This window comes from Phaenicophaeus curvirostris, chromosome 2, assembly GCF_032191515.1.
Source record: "Phaenicophaeus curvirostris isolate KB17595 chromosome 2, BPBGC_Pcur_1.0, whole genome shotgun sequence".
Taxonomy (NCBI): Eukaryota; Metazoa; Chordata; class Aves; order Cuculiformes; family Cuculidae; genus Phaenicophaeus; species Phaenicophaeus curvirostris.
The window spans coordinates 40,764,410-40,783,285 of record NC_091393.1 but is presented as its reverse complement, the minus strand read 5'-3'; the positions used below and the strand labels follow the sequence as shown (position 1 = coordinate 40,783,285).

At 38.7% G+C, this 18,876-nt stretch overlaps 1 protein-coding gene across 1 annotated transcript in view; it reads left to right on the top strand.

Annotated features, from left to right (window-relative positions):
* Window positions 1-18,876, top strand: part of MAN1A1 (mannosidase alpha class 1A member 1) — a 157,751-nt gene that overhangs the window by 21,932 nt on the left and 116,943 nt on the right. The window contains exon 2 of the mRNA XM_069851778.1: window positions 16,835-16,931. Coding sequence (XP_069707879.1) covers window positions 16,835-16,931 — 97 coding nt within the window. The remainder of the gene's footprint in view (window positions 1-16,834; window positions 16,932-18,876) is intronic.

Sequence of the window (18,876 nt, the reverse complement as noted above, 5' to 3'; positions counted from 1 at the left end):
GTACTGAGAGAAATCTAATTTTGAGAGACGAGCTACAATCAAACAAAGGCCCTGAAGATAGATGCTGGAATTATTTTGGAATGGCACAAACGTAGTCCTATTTAAGACAGGTAGGAATTCTGTTAGTATTACCCAAATGCTCAAGTAGTAAGCTGTAAATATTGGGAAAGATCTGTTCCATCCAGTACTTTGTTAGTATGTCAGGATGTTCCTTCTAGCCATTCCCATACCATTAGGAGGGAGAGCACCCAGGTTCCCCCTCAGTAAGTTAGACACAAATACGACCATAGCATCAGCAGATTTATTGTTCTGTTTGAAGATGCATTGATAATATTCTCTCAAACAGTTGATTTCCCCTTGTGTTCCCTTCTGCCAATTTTCCCTTTCTGAGGTCTTCCCACTTACCATCCTCATCACGTCCCAATTAAACATTTCAACCCTGTTTCCCTTTCTCCACTGGTTTCAGTTCTGTTGACTGGTAAATTCTGTTAAGCTAGCACTCTCCTGCTGTTGTCTGTAGTGCCTTCCTGTCCTTTCTTGTGTTGCTGTCTTGTCAGTAGTGCCACAGCCCAGGGTGAGCCATCTGCATATATACTACTCCTCCTCTCATATCTGTATCATCTCACATACGTTGGTGGTGTTATCTTGTTATACACCACAAGCCTGGGTGTGCCACTTACATGCTACCCTGATAAACAAAAAGTCTTGTAGTCTATAATTCTTTCTGTCTGTGCCCCAGAAAAGATTGCATAATAATATATTTTACAAATACCTTATTGTTTACATAACTAGATGTGGCTGGGATTTCCTAGAGTCTTTATATCAGGATAACCACAGCTGTTTGCATTGGAGATGACGGGACTTGATAGCTGGAAAACAGTAGACTTGTAAAATGAATCAAGCTCTGATGCTTGATAGAGAACATTTCTTGTGGAAAACCCCTGAGATTTAGGAAATAAGCGTGAGACAAAAGGATAACTTATTTTTCAAAAAACATTTCACTCAAAATTAGGATCTACAGAATTTGCTCGTGGGCAGCCAGTAAACCAGGAATGAAAATTGATACGACCTGTAAAGCAGTCTGCTGGGGAAGCTCAGCCTGTTCAACTTCTCACCCATCAACCTGCATGGAAGGGACTTGTCAAATTCAGCTTTCCACTTACAGCAAGTGAAGCTGATGTGCTTTTGGTACGTTGGTTGTTTTCAGTGGGGTGAGGGAGGGGGCTGATTTTTAAACATGGACAGCTGGATTTTTCAACAGTGAACTTCACCATCAGCTCTACTCTATCAGACACTTTGTAGCTCAGTGACTTGATATAGGTATTATTTTTTTGAAATTATTATGATTATTTGGATGCTGTGTTTTCAATTGTCACATAATTAGGCTTATCTTCGAAATATTTCTTAAAAACAGATGCAGCAAACTCCTTAGATTATTTTTTGATAGTTTGAGGGAGAACAAAGGCTTTTTTTAACTTTTGTATTGTAGTTTTAAGTAAATACTTTGATCTTCTGTGGAAAACTTCGAAATAAAGTGTGGTATCATCAGAGCTGTTGTGGAAAACTTGCATGGTTTTACATACCTGCCTGAAAAAAGCAAGAATTAAAAAAAAAAAGGAGTAGTGTATGCTAGAAAACAAGTCCCATCCATGGTCTATGCTGTCTCCAGGCTTGCTTCCTTGTTCTTGCGTAGGAAGGGACAAATTTCAGAGTTGACTGCATTATATTATAGAGGAGCAGCCCATCTTCTGTACTTTTTTTTATGATGTCTGATGCATTTCACTGAATCACTGAATGGTAGGGGGTTGGAAGGGACCTCAGGAGATCATCTAGTCCACCCTGCTGCTAAAGCACATTCGCCTTCAGCAGGCTGTACAGGAAGAGGCCCAGGCAAATTTTTAATATCTCCAGAGAAGGAGACTCCACTCCCTCCCATGGCAGCCTGTTCCAGTGCTCTGTCACCCTGACAGTAGAAATGGTTTTCCTTATGTTCAGATGGAACTTCCAGTTTGTGCCCATTGCCCCTTGTCCTATCACAAGGCACCATTGAGAAGAGTCTGGCCCCATCTTCTTGACAGCCCCCTTTAGATATTTATAAGCATTGAGAAGATCCCCTCTCAGTCTTCTCTTCTCAGACCCTGGTCTCTCAGCCTTTCCTCATAAGAGAGATGCTCCTGTCACCTAATCACCTTTGTGGCTCTCCACTGGACTCTCTCCAGTAGTTCCTTGTCTGTCTTTAGCTGGAGAGCCCAGAACTGGACACAGTACTCTAGATGTGGCCTCACTAGGGCAGAGTAGAGAGGGAGGATAACCTCCTTTGACCTGCTAGCCACAGTCATGTTGATGCACCCCAGGATACCTTTGGCCTTCTTAGCCATGAGGGCACATTCTGGGTCATGGCTAGCGCATTGTCCACCAGGACTCCCAGGTCCTTTTCTAAAGACCTGCTTTCTAGCAGGTCAACCCATAACCTGTAGTGGTGCAGAGGGTGCAAGACTCTGCACTTTGCTTCATTGAACTTCATCAGGTTCCTCTCCATGTAACTCTCTAGCCTCTCCACATCTTACTGAATGGCTACACAACCTTCTGGTGTATCAGCCTCTACTCCGCATTTTGTACCATCAGCGTTTGTGTGAGGCACCATATATGCCAAGAAACTTGTAAGTTTAGATGGCACTGCAAGGCTAAAATTTTTGCCTATTGTGGGAATAAGTCTTTCGTGGGTGGGTAGAGTCGAAGGTGTCTCCTCGTAATAACACTATGCTGCATGAAAGTCATCATGCCATTAACTGTGTTACAGATTTTGCTCCATTTGTGCTGTGAAAGCTGTAAGACATTTTAAGGGCTTTTTGCTAACAGCTTAGGAAGTGCAGTGTGAAATTTGGGCCCCGATGACCATCTGCTCTCTCAAATCCTTCAGTATTCTATTAAGTTGTTACTATGTGTTATTTCTGGCAGTGATTCCCCAGTGTTTGCCTTTTCAGTAACAAACCTGATTTTTGTGTGTTTCATTTTCTCCTTTTTTCTTTTATAAAGATGTTCAGGAAGAGCCCTTACTTTTATCTTGTTCTCTTTTTGTCCATTTACAAGTAAGAATAGCTAAACTTTTAGCCTTTCCATTGATGAAAATATCTTCTTGCCTCTTAATTGAATTCTTTCTATTTCTTCTGTATCTTATAGTGCCAGTAGGTGATTGGAACAGACCACTAGTATTAATCTTGGCTGGTTTAATTGCATATCAGTTTCATGGTTTTCCATTAACTTCCTTGTATGACTGAGTACTTCATTTCTCCTGCCGGTCATGAAAACATGAGCGCAGACATTTTCCATAAGCCTGTGACAGCTCTTCTCAAATTCACGTAGAGGTGTTGAAGTATTAAACAGTACTATCATTTGCTATCTCATTTATAAAGGATTCTTGCTGAGGAACATTTGGATATATAAGAAAAATATTGTGTAAAACATTAATATGGTGCGTATGGCACTGGGAGAGATGCTGTCTAAGTGTTAAATTACTTCAGTGCGTTAAAGCAGATTTGTATAGATTTTTAAGGTGTTTTAAAATTATATCCTTCTACGAAAGTATTTGCTGCAAATATTTTTCAGACTGAAGATGTCATTTCAAAGCTGTTGTCCTTAACTCTAGCTTGAGTGAAGGAAATCATAGAAACCAATAGGTGCGTTTCATCTGTTGGGTATGAGGGCAAGTGTCTTACTACTTTTTGCAAATGTGTTTATGTGAACTGGAAAGCTAACTTAGAAACTTAGTCACTCTTCTGTAACGCGTAGAATATATACTGTGGTAGCAGCATTAAGCAAAAGGTGCAAGGTCTGATGTCATGTGTTTTGGGAGCTTCACTAGCACTGTTTGCATCAGCATCCACAGGCCAGGTAATCGCATAAATATTTCAAGATGAAAACAAGTGCTACACAAAGAATGGTAATGTGTAAATTTACAGTATCAATTTTGAATGTTGTGCTAAAATTGCTAAAAGAAACTAACGGATATGTATTTTCTATTGTGGTTCTTTCACTGTTCATGCAGAGAGAAGTGATGACTAATTTACAAAAACAAATTTTCACCTCAGCAAATTTTCTGCAATACAGCCCATGTTTCCTGTAGACTTAAGGCTGCAGAAATAAATCTTTCTTAAAACAATTTTCTTCTGAAATCAAATGCAGCTCTGGGGAAGCTGCTTGATCAGTCCTGACCAAGATGAGTAGATGTAAATGTGAAATGAGCAGAAGTCATGAATTCCTACATAACACTGGATCTTTATCGTGTTTCACCAGGGTCTGATTATCTTTACTGTTCCTCTTGATTTTTTTCTGTACTAAGGCAATAACTAGATAGCTCTTAACTTGTCAGAAATGTGCTGGCAGTGTTTTGCATAGCTGAACTGATTTATTCAACATAGAAAATATCTTGAAATATTTTTGAAGACTGGGAAAAACCTTTAACAACTCATTATTCTCGTCTGGAGTATTTTAAACAGCCACAGCCTTGGGCTGAAGTTTGAGTTGTATCCTTGTTGTCAATAGAGAGAAGTGGATCAATTTTTTTTGATCTGTAGCATTTAGGTACATATGTGCAATCCGTACTGAATTTGATGGGATTGCAGGGTAACAGGCTGGAGGTCTGAGGAGGTCCCTGGTCTGGCCCTGCAGCAGCAGCAGGCTCAGTGCTGGGCCAGATGGGGCTGCTTAGGGGTGGGCACCCCAAAGCCACCACAGCCCCCCTGGGCTGCCTGTGCCTTTGTCCCACTGGCCCCAGGGGAAAAGCCTTTACCTTGGGTCCGGTCTGAACCTCTCTAACATGGCTCAACTCATGTCTTTTGTTTCTGTGGCTCATGCTTCTTGACCACCTCCTCACTGGTACAGGGAGGGTGTTTGCTGCCAGCGTCTCCAGGGCTGTCTCTGCACCAGTCTGAGCCTCAGCCTCTCCCCTGGGCAACTGCTCCAGCCACAACCAGCTTGCCCGCCCTGTGTCATGTGTGTGTCTGTGTCCGTCCGTCCCCCTGCCTGCTGAATTCGTAGCAGTTTTTTAAGATCTTTCCTATACTGGAAAGCCCAGAACTTGGTCTGTTGAGCAGTGAGAACAGAGGTATAATCTGGTCTTCTGTAGTCTCGCTGCTCCAGTGCTCCTGGCACATGCACAGCTCCATCTGCACCAGAGTCCCAATGCCTTCCTTGCAGAGCAGGGCAACTACAGCCTGTTACCAGGAGTTATGGACTTTGTTTTTGTCCCCATGGAATTTCATGGTGTTCTCATTGCTCTGTTCCTCCAGCCTGTCTTGACTGCTGAACGACAGCTCGGACTCACAGAGCCTTTACCCACCCCAACTTGGTGTCATCTGCAAATTTGATGAGGTTGCACTGCATCATATCCTCTAGGTCACTGGTAGAGAAGATAAAAGGGGGGGGGGGGCGGGGGAAGTCAAATTAATATCATCTGCTTTTGACCTCTTTGTAACTATTCTTCAGCTGTTGTGAAACAGTTCAATCCTTTTGCTCTAATTTCAGTCTATTACTCTGAAGGTACTTCTCTGAGGATAGTGGTAGTGCTGCAGACTTACCTCTTGATCCATGCAGCAACTGCGTATGAAACGAATTTATGTAAATACTTTTCAGTGAACAAGCTCGCTGACTTGTGAAAATGCATTTCACCGTGGCTGCAATAACTGCCTTTATCAATGGAGTATTTAATCTTTGGATGCTGGAGAGAGGATAGGAGAGTGGAAAGGAAAAATATTGGGAGCTGGGGAAGAGGAAAAAAATACAGCTGACAACTAGTGGCACATGGATAAGGATTTGATACGATCTGGTCTGGCCTCTTGTCAAAAGCTGATGTACTGAGGATAGGGAAAGTATTTATTGCCAGCACCCAGTAGTTTGGAAAGCTCAGAGTGCCCTGAACGTTGAGTTCAGCAGTGTCAAGCTTAGCAAGTTTCTCATTAATTGATATCTAATAGTTCTTATTACTGGTTTGTAGTTTTACTTACTGTTATTAGCTGCTTAACTAGGTTGGTGATGGTCCCAAATCTATTAATAATGCATGTCTCACTGTTTAATTTTTTTTCCGTAAAGAAAATGTTTTAAAATGCTTGCTTCAAAAGAATAGGAATTAAATAAAAGAGAATACAATTAAAGAAAAATTGCACTTGGAAAATACATCTGAAGTTTTGCTTTTTGGTGCTAATCTGGCAGTCCCATCACAACTAAAACTTCTTAGCAGCAAGGATACTCTCTTGTCCCTCCAATTTTCTGAGGGCAGGTGCCCTGGTAGGGAAGCAGGATTGTGGGTGAATGTAGACTCATTCTGCAAGAGGAAGAAACTTCTGGTTGCTTATTGTTGGGTTTTTTTCTTTGCTGTTCCTGCTTGTTTTTTGTTTTGAAAGACATCCTGGATAGATCTGAATATAGTGACAGTTTCCATATAGTTAGATGGACAAAAGTTTATTAATTACTGACTTTAGCATCAGAGTAAAACTTACATGCATGGGAAGGACGCTTGCAAGTTCAATATGTGGGAAATTAAAATAAACAGGTTCTTTAAATCTGCTTCACATCCTTTCATCTGGATGTGTTGTAATGTATAGCACTGTGACTATTTTTTATTTGCATTACCCCTGCTGAGACTGGGAACTTAAGTAGCAGCACAGCTATGTAGTGCCATGTACCTAATGAACAAGTAGGAGATACAGTCTGTGCCATGAATAATTTATAATCTAATTAGAAGTATGCCTTATCAAATGACTGTTTAAAGAACAGTAGGGAAAAACAGAGAGCAAAAGCATGATTATATTATGCAGTTGCAGGAGCAAAGCCGTTCACGCTGTTCTGCTTGGGAGTTCTTGAAAACTGTAGCAAGTCCTATGTAGACCAGCAAAAAAAACCTGACACCGAGTAGAATGATGACCTTAGTCAAATTATGGATGAACTTCAGAGGCTGCTACTAATTCTACGTGAGATCAAAGAAACACATTAGTTTTTTGTACAACTCTGCAGTGCTTTTCTGCTTTAAGTGAAAATACTTAAGCTTTCTGGTTTTTTTGTCAATAATGAATAATGACTTCAATTCTTCCACATTACCTTATGATGTGCTTCCCTCTTAAAAGATGTTTCGTTAACTCAAAATATCTGGTTTTGATTCTTTTAAGATTTAGCCATCAGTGATTCTCCTTAGAAATAAAGAATTGGAGCATCATTGATTTGTCCCATTACAGAGATGTTTTAAAAAACTAATTCCAAATGGCTGAAATTGTAGATTCTTTCTACCTCTTATACTAAAAATGAGGAGGTAATTTCTGAGTCTGTTCAAGTGTCCATCTGACTTTTTAGTTAAGTGTTTGAAGAGGATTAAAATCCTAGCTTACCTGGGGGAGAAACAAAGTATATCATCCAAACCCCTCAGTTTTAAAAGGAAAATGTGATTTCATTCCTATCTCTTTTTTTCTGCATATTGGGTAAAAAACAGCTGAAATTGAGCAAAAGAATCTAAAATTATGCTAAAACTTCTCTAATTTGAATGGCTCAAGGTAGGTTGAATGCTGTTATAAAAGATTTGGGTAACAATAGGGGCAAGGTTTTTGAACCACGCTCTTTTACTTGCCCTGAAATTGATAATTTCATTTGGCTGAAATTAGCTAGACCCTCGAAGTCACAAAGTGCAAAGACGGTGTTCTTTGTGGGGAGGGTCATGCATTGTTCTTGCCTTCCTAGCTTTTGTTTAGCCGAGGAAAGGGTGTCAGGTAGGATGCTTTTGTGCTGCACCAAATAGTTTGATTTTCTTATACCTGTGATTTTTGGATGGCCAAAATATATAGATAATAATGAATGTATTTGTAATACAAAGGTGAACCCTGCTCATCCTTCAGGTTTCTCTGCCTTAGTGTGACTTCTACTTAAGTGAACTGTGCGATAGCTAGAGCACTCACTTGGAAACTATCTATAAAACATCCCACTATCTCAATTTTTTCAATAAATTTGTTCTTTTAGTAGTGCTTTAATGTTCAGCAAAAAGATATGCCTGACAAAAGAGTAAAATGTAGCTTGTTATCATTGAGTCGTTTTTTTTTTTTCATGTAGACATATCAAAGCATCAGGCTGCCATTCTTAATTAATTATTTCTTACACAAATAGTCTCATTTTTCCTGTGTACTTGTGCATTAAATAAATTAGGCAGTAATAGAATAAGCATAGATAATACCTTACCTGCAAATTTCCTATTCTCTTTACTTGCCTTCCAATTAGAATTCTTGCTGCAGAATTAATAGGATAATTTATTCCTTTTAAGATGTGCAACAGAACGAAGCACTGTGCAGCGTCTGTCCCTGGTTAACAAATGATGCCCAGAACAGCATATGATGAATATTAGTCGCATAGTTTAATACACTACTAAGGAGGCTTACAAGATACTGTGAGGAGTAGAAAATACAAGAATAGAAGCTTATCTGTAACTTAACATAACCCATATGGGGATAATATTTAGCATTTCTGTCAGACTTACCATTTGAGGATTTTGAAGTGGTTTGCAGTATGAATGATGAATTAATCCTTAGAACAGTACTTAATGTTTTCATTTTCCCTTTTAGTTCCTTTTTTATATGCAGATATTAGATTTTTTGGTTTTAGTTTTTGTTGGCAAAAAATGAATTATTGGTAGGATCCTAAAAGACTGAGGCGTAGCAGGAGTTAGCTCACACATCCCTTTAATACAGAGCATTAAGTACAGAACCATATAAAATCGTTCATTATGTGTTATACTTGTTTAATATTAACGGAGAATTCTGTAGACCAGTAAGGCTACCTTAGCTCTATAGTAATTTTAAGAGTTCCAAGTATTTCCCCCACTTGATGCGTGGCATGCCCTGTGCTGTCAGCAATGCTTTTGGATGAGCTTTTGGGTTGTTAAGAGATCTTCATTCCTGTCACAATGCAAAATGCAGCCATGAGCTAAATCACAAGGGCCTAAATGTTCCCCAGATCTCTACCTGCTTCTTAGTGGAAAACAGCAACTGGGAATTCTTGTTACAGGCCCATTAACTAATACAAAACTCTCCATCAAGGATTTACTTGGCTACGTGAAAGTCCCATCAGGAAGCACTGGCAGGAAGTACTCCAGCCTATGTGCATTTCAGAGCATGATTGTCACTCACCTGCTAAATTTGAAATGGTGATGTTTTGGCGGTGACTGTTAAACAAACATTGACAGTGTGTAGACAGCTTTTAACTCCGGATGATGCCGTTAGGAAATAAAGTTATAAACAGCAGAAATCTGTCAAGCTGCTGATTTGCAATAATCTTCCTGCTGACAGATAAGTGGGTTTATATATATACAAAGGTTCATAGTGGCAGGATTTATTTTATGTGTCTTGAAGGAGATAAACAAATTTCTGTTGCTAGTAGAAAAAGGAAGTATGTTGTCATTTGTATCTTGTCAGCTTCAGAGAAAAAATTTAAACAGTATCCAATGAGATAGAACTCCTTTGGATATTTGAGATTTTTCTTGTTTCAGCTTTGTTTCTGGAGTAAGAAATAGTAACTAAAAATGAAGAGCTTAGAATAAAATTCTGTTGACTGTAAGTGGTAATTCTTAATTTGAAATCAAACTCTAGATGCAATTCTACCTACAGAAACCCTAATCTGAATATAAACCAGTTTTGTCTAGTTTTCTAGTGAATCTTGGTCGTCAGTCAAGAAGTTAACTTTGAGGTTTTGCTTTACAAAAGAGTGCTTTAAAACTGAAAATAAAACCCCTGAACCGGAAGTGTATCACTCACAGTCATATCTGCATATCTGTTTGGATAAAGTTATGATTAATTAGTGAACTTGTAAAGCAGTAGAACACCCTACTTCTTTACTCAAAATTTCCACTATGGAGCAAGTTGAACAGGGTAAAGGGCTGCAAATGACAGTATAAATTATTATCAAAATCCAGTTTAATTTTTTAAGGCAATTCAAGCAGTTATTTGTAATGGAAACGCTTCCAGATGGAAAAGACATTTTCAGAAAAGGTTGAAATAAAGGATCTGAAGTACTAAGAAAGCAATAATAGTAAATTGCAGCAGAGTAACAAACATCATGCCCTGAAACGAGGAAACTGTCAAATGATTTCACAATGTAGTTTTGCTTCCTGATTCTAAAAAAAGTGTTGTTTGTTGAGAGCTATAGAAAAATCCACTTATTACTTCATGTTTCTAAGATGCAAATTATTCAAGACAAGACCAATAAATAAAGTTAAAAATTTATATTTCTTCAGAAGTGCATTATTATTATAAGTACCATTATGAAGATGATGAAACATATATGTAATACTTCTGAAAGCTAAAATAAAAAAGACTATATTGCTGAAAATTACTCACAGTGATAATGAGTATATTCTGTAAGAGCATATGAAACAGAGCTCTTATATATGCAGCGTGATTTTATGAAAACTGATAGTGAATCAGGATCATACAGCTTTTCAGAGAGAAATCCTGATTGGTGACAGTACCTTCAAAAGTAATATTACATTTACTAATATCAGATTTATGGAATGGCTGTGGAATTTTTCGGCTGTACTGCAGTTTGGCTGGTACTTGGGACTGTGATCACAGTTTAGAATAGGTTTTTCAGTAGGATTTGGGCAAGATGACCTCCAGAGTCCCTTCCAGCCTCAGCTCTTCTTTGATTCTGATTCAGTGAGTCTCATTTAGGTTCAGCTGTTGGTTAACAGTAATGGGAATGGAAAGTAAAAAAGTAAGGCTCTCTGAAGCTTGAGGTTTTGCAAGTGGTTAATTTAACATTGACATGACAGCGAAGAAACCTGCTGGAGGTTGTGTTGTGGTCACAAAGTTCCTGCTTTGGAGATACAATGAGGCATTATGGTGGGTTCACCTGGGCCAGCAGCCAAGCACCCACACAGCTGTTGGACCACCTGGTGGCCTGGCAGAGAGAACAGGAAGAACCAAAGTCAGAAAACTGGTGGGTCAAGGTAAAGACAGTGTGTTAGGTGAAGGAAGATGAAGGCAGGGACAAGTGATGCAAAGGCAATCATTTGCCACCTTCCACAAGCCAACTGATGCCTAGTCAGTCTCTGAGCAACAGCCACCTTGGAAAAACCCCCCTTCTTTCTTTACCCCAGTTTTTATTGCTGAGTGTGACATTACACACTCCGCCAGGGGAGGTTTAGGCTAGACGTTAGGAAAAAATTCTTTACAGAAAGGGTCATTGGGCACTGGAACAGGCTGCCCAGGGAGGTGGTTGAGTCACCTTCCCTGGAGGTGTTTAAGGCACGGGTGGACGAGGTGCTGAGAGATATGGTTTAGTGTTTGGTAGGAACGGTTGGACTCGGTGATCCGGTGGGTCTCTTCCAACCTGGTTATTCTGTGATTCTGTGATTACATGATAGAGACTATCTAGCCACCTGAGGTCAGTTCTCCCAACTGTGTCCCCACCCAGCATCTTGGCCCCTGCCCAGCCTACTTGTTGGGGGAAGTTGGAAAGGAGCAGTGAGGAAAAGAGAAAGCTTTGATGTTGTACAAACACTATTCAGCAATAGCCAAAACATTGCTGTGTTATCAGCAGTATTTTAGCCCCAAACTCACAACAGAGCACTGTATGGGCTGCTGTGAAGAATGCTAACTCCCTCCTGACCCAGTACAGTCATCAACCATGTGAGGTAAATTGTACAGGAAGAAAGTTTGTGGAACATGTATAACGATTTCATACTAATTCTAGGGAAATTCATTTCCCTTATTGATACATTTTAGTTACAATGACAGAAAGGAGAGAAAATTCAGGGAGACTAGGCTGAGTGAAAATGTAGTTCTGGCAAGGAACAGTTTGGAATGTGAAAATAACTTCAATGTGTAAAAACTTCAGTGTAAACTGAGAAAGAGAAGATTATTTAATCTAGTAATGCGGATTTAGTAGAGATTGGACACGAAAACTGTTACGTTTTCTTCAGAGTTATGGTTTTGTTCTGTTTTGCTTTTAACTTGTCTTTTTATTTCTTGGACTTCAGGTAACCTTAATCTTCTGCCTTCCTCCCTTGTCTTGGCATTATTGAAATGGCTGTGTTGAAGATCAGGATGGTGCTTTTTCTTGCAACAAAACATTTTTCCTTTTTGAGCACGTTTTAGAACTGGGATAGTATTCTTTCCCTGATATCCTCTTTGGCATTTTCCAGCTTGTAACTACCTGCTAAAAATAAACCTTATAAAGTTGTTATTATTTTTACTTCACCTGGTACTGCAGTAGTTTGCATCTAAATACTACTGTTGGTGTGCTGATTCAGCATCACTCTTGTTTTCTGGTGATGTTTTGTGCCGGAACTCTTGTGTACTCCAGTTTGAATAGAACTGTATTTTGCATGTTTCATTGGCTTGTGTGTCCTCTATAGATATTGTGTGAGAGTGCTTTGGAAGATAGCAGTAAGTTAAATACCAACAAATCAGAGAGCATTATCATCATCTTTTGGTTGGCCAGTATTATAGCTGTAGTAAAGGGCTTGCTTTTCAGCTTCTGGAGAACAAATCTGATTTTTTTTTTCCCATGTTCAGTGGGTTGAGAAGAGTTTTTAAAATATCTTTCAGAATGCTTCCTTTACAGATAATGGAAGAAACATACAGGTCCTTTTGTGCATAATGTCAGACCTTCACATTTAAGTGACTTCACTGATATTGCTTACAATACCACACTTCATTATTCTTCAACAGAGGTGGGGTAGTACTTTGGCATTCTCTAACTTCGTAAGTAAAAAGCAGTGCTCTGCTTCTTCTGAAGGTGTAAAAGCAGCCATCTTACTAGTGAGACAATGCTAGCTATTCGAGCCTTCAGCTGCCATTTATGATTGTGAATGACCTTCGGTAGAGCTCTGTCAGAAACACTTCGCTAGTGTAGTACAGGGCTTCCAAGCGAACTATCAGGCTCTTCTAGAGTTTGAGGTTCAATGAACGTATCTTAGTAAATCTAGAAGAACTGAGGAATATATCTATGCAATTATATCTTTGCCTATTGACATCCTCGAGGAATAATAAAATTATTTGAAGGCATTCAGGTGAAATTGTATTAGTTACTCTGTAGAGGAGTTTGAAGAGTATCTGGAATCATCTGGTCAAGAGCTGTTAGACTCTTCATCATTAGGAATTTTTTTTTAATAAATTCCATAATGTTTTGAAATACAGATGTTCTCAGTGATCTTTATTTAGACATTTCAAGTGTTCAACAGTACTTGTACAAGTAGTCAAATACGTGATTAAAAGGGCCTTTGTGAATTAAAATCTGGAGGCAATGATTTGGGCATGTCTCATGGAAATAGAAAGGTGAAAACTACAGATACACATAGATTCCTCCAAACAACTGTTAAAATTTATTCCTGAACTCTTAGTGCTAGGAGCTGGGCCAAAGCAAAGGCTTAATTATCTGTGGGCTGGGTCTATTCAAATTGTTACTCAATATGGTAGAACGTTTTTATTTTTATGTAGAAAATAAAGCTATTAACAAATAACAAATTAATTTAAGAGTGAGACTTAATACAGTTTTGTAATTTCCACTGAGGGAAAAGCATGTAGAGTATTTGTGAATTCTAGAAATTGAGACTTCTTGCCAAGTTAGAAGGACAAACTCACTTGTCCAGCAGGCAGTGTTGATTAAGGTGGTTTTCTTTAGGCTACCATATCCATGGGCTATTTGCACAGTAAGTACAGTAACACTGAGACCTAGTAGCTTCAGCCATTCACATTTGTTGGAATAGCCTCTGTCTATTTGAAACACTAGAGGGCTCACCGACTGCTTTTGGAGTTGCATTTCGCTTTCAATGTTGCATCCATAAACTTCCAAATGTCTAAAGCAGCGAGTATGTTCTAAAGGTGCATTTTCTTCTGAGGAAACATACTCACTAAGCTTGGTGGTTTTATCTAAATCTAGACTTTCGGGAAGAGTTCTAAACTAAACGTTTGATTAGCCAAAATAGGTGAATTAAATCTTTTGCTATGTAGTTTATGTTGGTTTTTCTTCCCCATGCAGGCATTTCTTAAGGTTTTGGGTTTTTTTCAAATTATTGGTTTGGTGTGCAATCTTGGCTTTTTGGAGTCGCACACTGTTATTTCCTAAGAAGCAATTAGACAAATGTACCTGAGTACTTAGACTCAGCAAAATGGGAGGACGTTCTGGGAAAAAAAGAAGAGTTCTTGTTCATTAACATGCAATGATAAATGTTATTGTAAGGTAGTAGCGTCTACTGTGTTGGGTTAGCTTCCTGTCTTAGTATATAGGGGTCAACTAACATTTGGGTAATTGGAGTATTAAGAACTCACACATGCATTTACAATGTAATATGATCAAAATGTCAGTCAGGTGGAAAAGCTAAAGGCAACTGAGTACAAATGGGAAATCTTGTAGTGTCATGCACTTTGTGGCTGTTCTGGTTGATCTGAAATGGGTCTGGAGTTGTTCCTTCCTTTCCCGCTTGGTAACTGATACGCATGGCAATCTGACTTGGAGAACGAGACAGGGCAAAAATTATTCTGAAAGCAAATTTCACTTGCAAAAGCTTGTTTCCTGAACTGACTTAGTGTGGAATTACATGAGCATTGCATCTCTTATGCAACAGAAGGATCAGGTATGTGCTAGGAGAAGAAGTAGGGGGAATGGTAAAAGCAGTGTCAGTAGTGACTTGAGCAATTTCAGTTTTGTTATAATACTGCATCTTTAGGCACTTTGATTCAGACCACTTAATTACAAGTTTAGTTTTAAGAAAAAAACCCAACAACCAGTATTCTGTTTGATGTTGCCAGATAAAGATTAAGCAAATTAAAAGGTTCTGATATGATTTGGTGAGAAAATAAGCTTTATTTCAGCATAGAAAATGTCAGATACAGTGCAGGGCAGGATTTAGCCTGCTGAAAAATTTAAGAATTTTTATTTTAACATCTAAATCTTTCTTGTACAATGTGGAAAATTAGTGGAAAACTGCCCCTGGTAAATAAGAAAATACGGTGTGGCCAAATGATTGGATTTGTATGATCTTGATTCATGTAGCCAGGGTCTGGGTATGCTTCATAGGCATAAACTCTGACACTTTCCTGCCTATTACCAGTTCTGTGATGGGACAAAATGCCCTGACCTTGGAAAGTTCTGAAGCCATTTTGCAATGAAGTCAAGCAAGGGACACTGCCTCTGCCATCCAACATATTGACGCCACCCATGCCCTGAGACCACTTCCACAGAGCCTCTTACTTGCTGCCTTTCAGCTGAGATCTAACACCAGGCTAACCTTCTAGTTAAAAATGCTCAGGTATTAAAAGCAGATGCCAATTTTTGCATTTGTAAAGCTGGGCTTGTAAAGGCTCTAGAGTAAATTAACATCCCTGAATTTTCCTGCAGGATAGATAAGCATTTATGCTTCTGTAAATAGCAAAGAAATATTTATTCTCACAAGTGTAGTAGTACTCCAGAAAATCTGTTTTCATTCATTATAGTGTGGTTTAATGCAGGTTTTTAATTGACATAATTTCTCTGTGATTTGAGTAAAGAAAAGAGGAAGGAAGAAAATACTGGATTACTATTATCAGCATGTCCCAAGGCTGTTGCTTTTAAATTTAGGATTATAACTGTTATTTAACAGAATTATCCTTGACACACATGGCCTCAAGAAGAGGTCTGAAAGCAAGGATGAGCAGTGTCCTCAGCTGATACCCTGAAGCAGTACCTTCAGAAAGGTCTGAAGTTGTCACTTTTTGTTTAGAAGATGACCTTTGGCGTTCCCAGCACTGTTCTGCAGCGTGGAAGAGGGGAGATGGAACAGGGAAAACACAAAATCTTTTCTTTGGTTATGCAAAATCAGTCTGCGTGTGGTGGCCCTGAAAGAAAACTCTTCCTGAGTGGGTGTTAAAGCTGGAGTTTGGTATAGAAGGTGTTGGGTCTGCTGGAGTGGCAGTGATTCTTCACCAGGCCTGCAGAGCTTTGTGCATTGTACTTGCTGCATGTTTGAGGAGGGACATGTGGGCTCCTGGCCATGCAACTCGTCCACCCCCAAAAGGGACAGTTTGGGCTAGGTCTGGCTGATTGTGGTGAAGTGTTCTTGAGTCAACCTGCTGCCCCGCTGCTGACATTAGCCTCCTCTTCTCTGACCACAGAGCTGCTGTGTTCCCCAAGCCAGTATCTATATGTGGTGCAGCTCTTTATGCAAAACATGTTTTTGTAGTGATGTGTTTAGTTGTAAAAGTTTTTGGCTGTTTGTGCTAAATGACATGTGAAAGTGGCTACAGATAGATACAGTAGCATTTATAGTCCATAAGTTATATCATAACCTCAAAACCTTTCCTGGGTGTTCTGCCTGTCCACTTTAGTTTCCCTTTTCTGTTATTAACTGTATTGAGTTTGAACCACTTAGTTTTATGCAAGAAAGTCTTTGCCAGAATCTGAAAACTACTGTGAGCTTAATTTTGACATCAAAAATTCCTGCTTTAGGAGAAAATCTTTTAAAATGTTACTTCCCTCAGTTTCAGATGTGTATGCTTAAGGGAAATAAAATCTTACTTTAATTAACATCTAACACAATAAAATTCCCTTTCTAAAAATTCTTGACATGCCTTGACCATAAGCATGCAGGTAACAGTAGAGGTGGATGGAACAGCCATGGAATCCTTACAGGAACCATCCCACTGCCACCCAGAAGCACTGCTACTGTTAAATTCTGTATTACGTATTTCATATTTCTAGTGCATGCAACCTGAATTCAATTAATCATTGGGATAAATATGTTTAATATGGAGACTATTCCTAAGTCAATGTTTGCTGTGTGTTCTTGTTACATCAGGATTATAATCCTGCTTTTGTTTCCCTACAGATGATGGAACATGCCTGGAATAATTATAAGCGTTACGCATGGGGATTAAATGAACTGAAACCTATATCTAAGCAAGGACATTCAAGCAATTTATTTGGTGAGTAGAGTGTATTTTTTTGCTTAGCGTTTTTAGCATAAAACAGTAAAACAGCTGAAAACCTTAAGGTGATAAATGTGTTCTTTCTACTCTTCCTCATACAGTGTGGTATTTCTTCCTTACATTATGTTTAAAATGTAAATGAAAGTGATGCCTTTAATGACTTTTTTTTTTAACAGATTCCATTCTAAATGAGAATAAATGAAATGTGTCATTGCTGCATGTTAAAGATGCAGCTTTGTTGCAGTAAACGCTGCCATGCCTTAAGCTTTTCCTGTGAAGTGGAACTCACTGACACCACATTTAGTCAGCAGGAAGCAGAAGGGAGAAAATAAGTCCTGTACAAGGAACAAAAGATGCTCTCTACAGACATGAAGGTAGCTGAAGCTGATACGGTTCTTGGGAATTTATTTTTATTCCTTAATAAAATTTATTAGTCTATATCAGTTAGGGAGTCTGTTATCAGCCTCCCTTATCAGGCTTTCTCTTTCATGAAAATAACCGTTATTTGCACGTCTACATGCGACACAGGAGATGCTTAAATAATGCTGAAGTTATCAGTGTAGAACCAATACAGGGCTGAAAAGTTGTAGTAGGGCAGACACACTAAAGTAATCCAGTGTAACGAAGAAGGACTTTTTCAACTCCACATGGGGCATAGGGCTGTATAAATACCAGCTAAAGAGCAATAGCATTCTGAGGAAGCATGAGAAAGCAATCCTGTGAACTGTCATCATCTTCAGTTTTGCGGAAAACTGAAGAATTAAACTGTTTGACAGCAATTCTTGTATTCAAAATAGCTTCTGTTTTCTCAACAGAAAGATGGAAAATTAACTGATTTCTATAGCTGAGACAAAATAAATACGTTATTTTGATTTCAACAGGAATTTATTTTGTTGAATGTTTGGAAAAGATAGATGAAGTGAAAACATTTCCTAAAACAGCCCAAATAGAGCACTTAACAAATCTTTAACTATATTTGGAAGTTGCTAAGAGGCAGCAGTTGTGATTACAAAAATAATTTTGAAAATACAACTTGAACATTGATCTTGTTGCACTGCTTATCTACCCAGAATAACATAAAAAATGTTACTAGGTTATTACAGAATCAATAGGTTGGTAAAGAGCTCCAGGATCGTTGACTCCAACCATTCCTATCAACCACTAAACCATGTCCCTGAGCACCTCATCCACCTGTCTTTTAAATGCCTTGGGGGGTGGTGACTCATCCACTCATCCTGTTAGTTATTGGACTTTAAGCGTTAATTGAGTGTTTGAAACTGAAGTAGTTTAGGTGAACTTTAGGGTTAAGTCAGGCTTTTGTTTTCTTGTAAACTAAAATTATTTAAGTCAGATAATTGATAGTTGTGCAATTTTCTGTCATATTTTAAGAACAATTTAATCCAATACTGTTTTCTTTGTTTTCTTGGAGGACAACAAAATCACACCTGATGTCTTGAAAATTAAAACAATGTAGTTTCACTTGGAATCAGAAGCTCTATAAAAATTTGAGGTTTGAGTTCTTAATGGTATTCCAAGGATTCACAGAAAAAGCTATGTATGTATTGACTTGTGAAATTTTTAAGCAGGAGTCCTGTGGATGTTGCATAAGAATAAGTCACTGCAGGCACCGTTCAGTGTGAAACAGGACAAGTGTTGAATTTGAAAATAAAGCTGCATTTAAAGGACTAAGAGCCAGAGTCAGTCTAAATGCAGATCACTTTCTCATCATGGTTGTCTAATAGAAGATCTTATTACTGAAGAGATTTCCTTAGAAACATCTTCACTCTTATTGATCTTGGTGGCAAATGAAAATAAGCATTAGATCTTTCTGTTGATTTGCTTTATAGAATACTAAAGAGCAGCCTATCTGCAAGCAGTGCTGTCTTATAAGGTACCCTTTCCTGAATCCATAATCTCCTTTAGTTCTTTAGAAACAAATCCT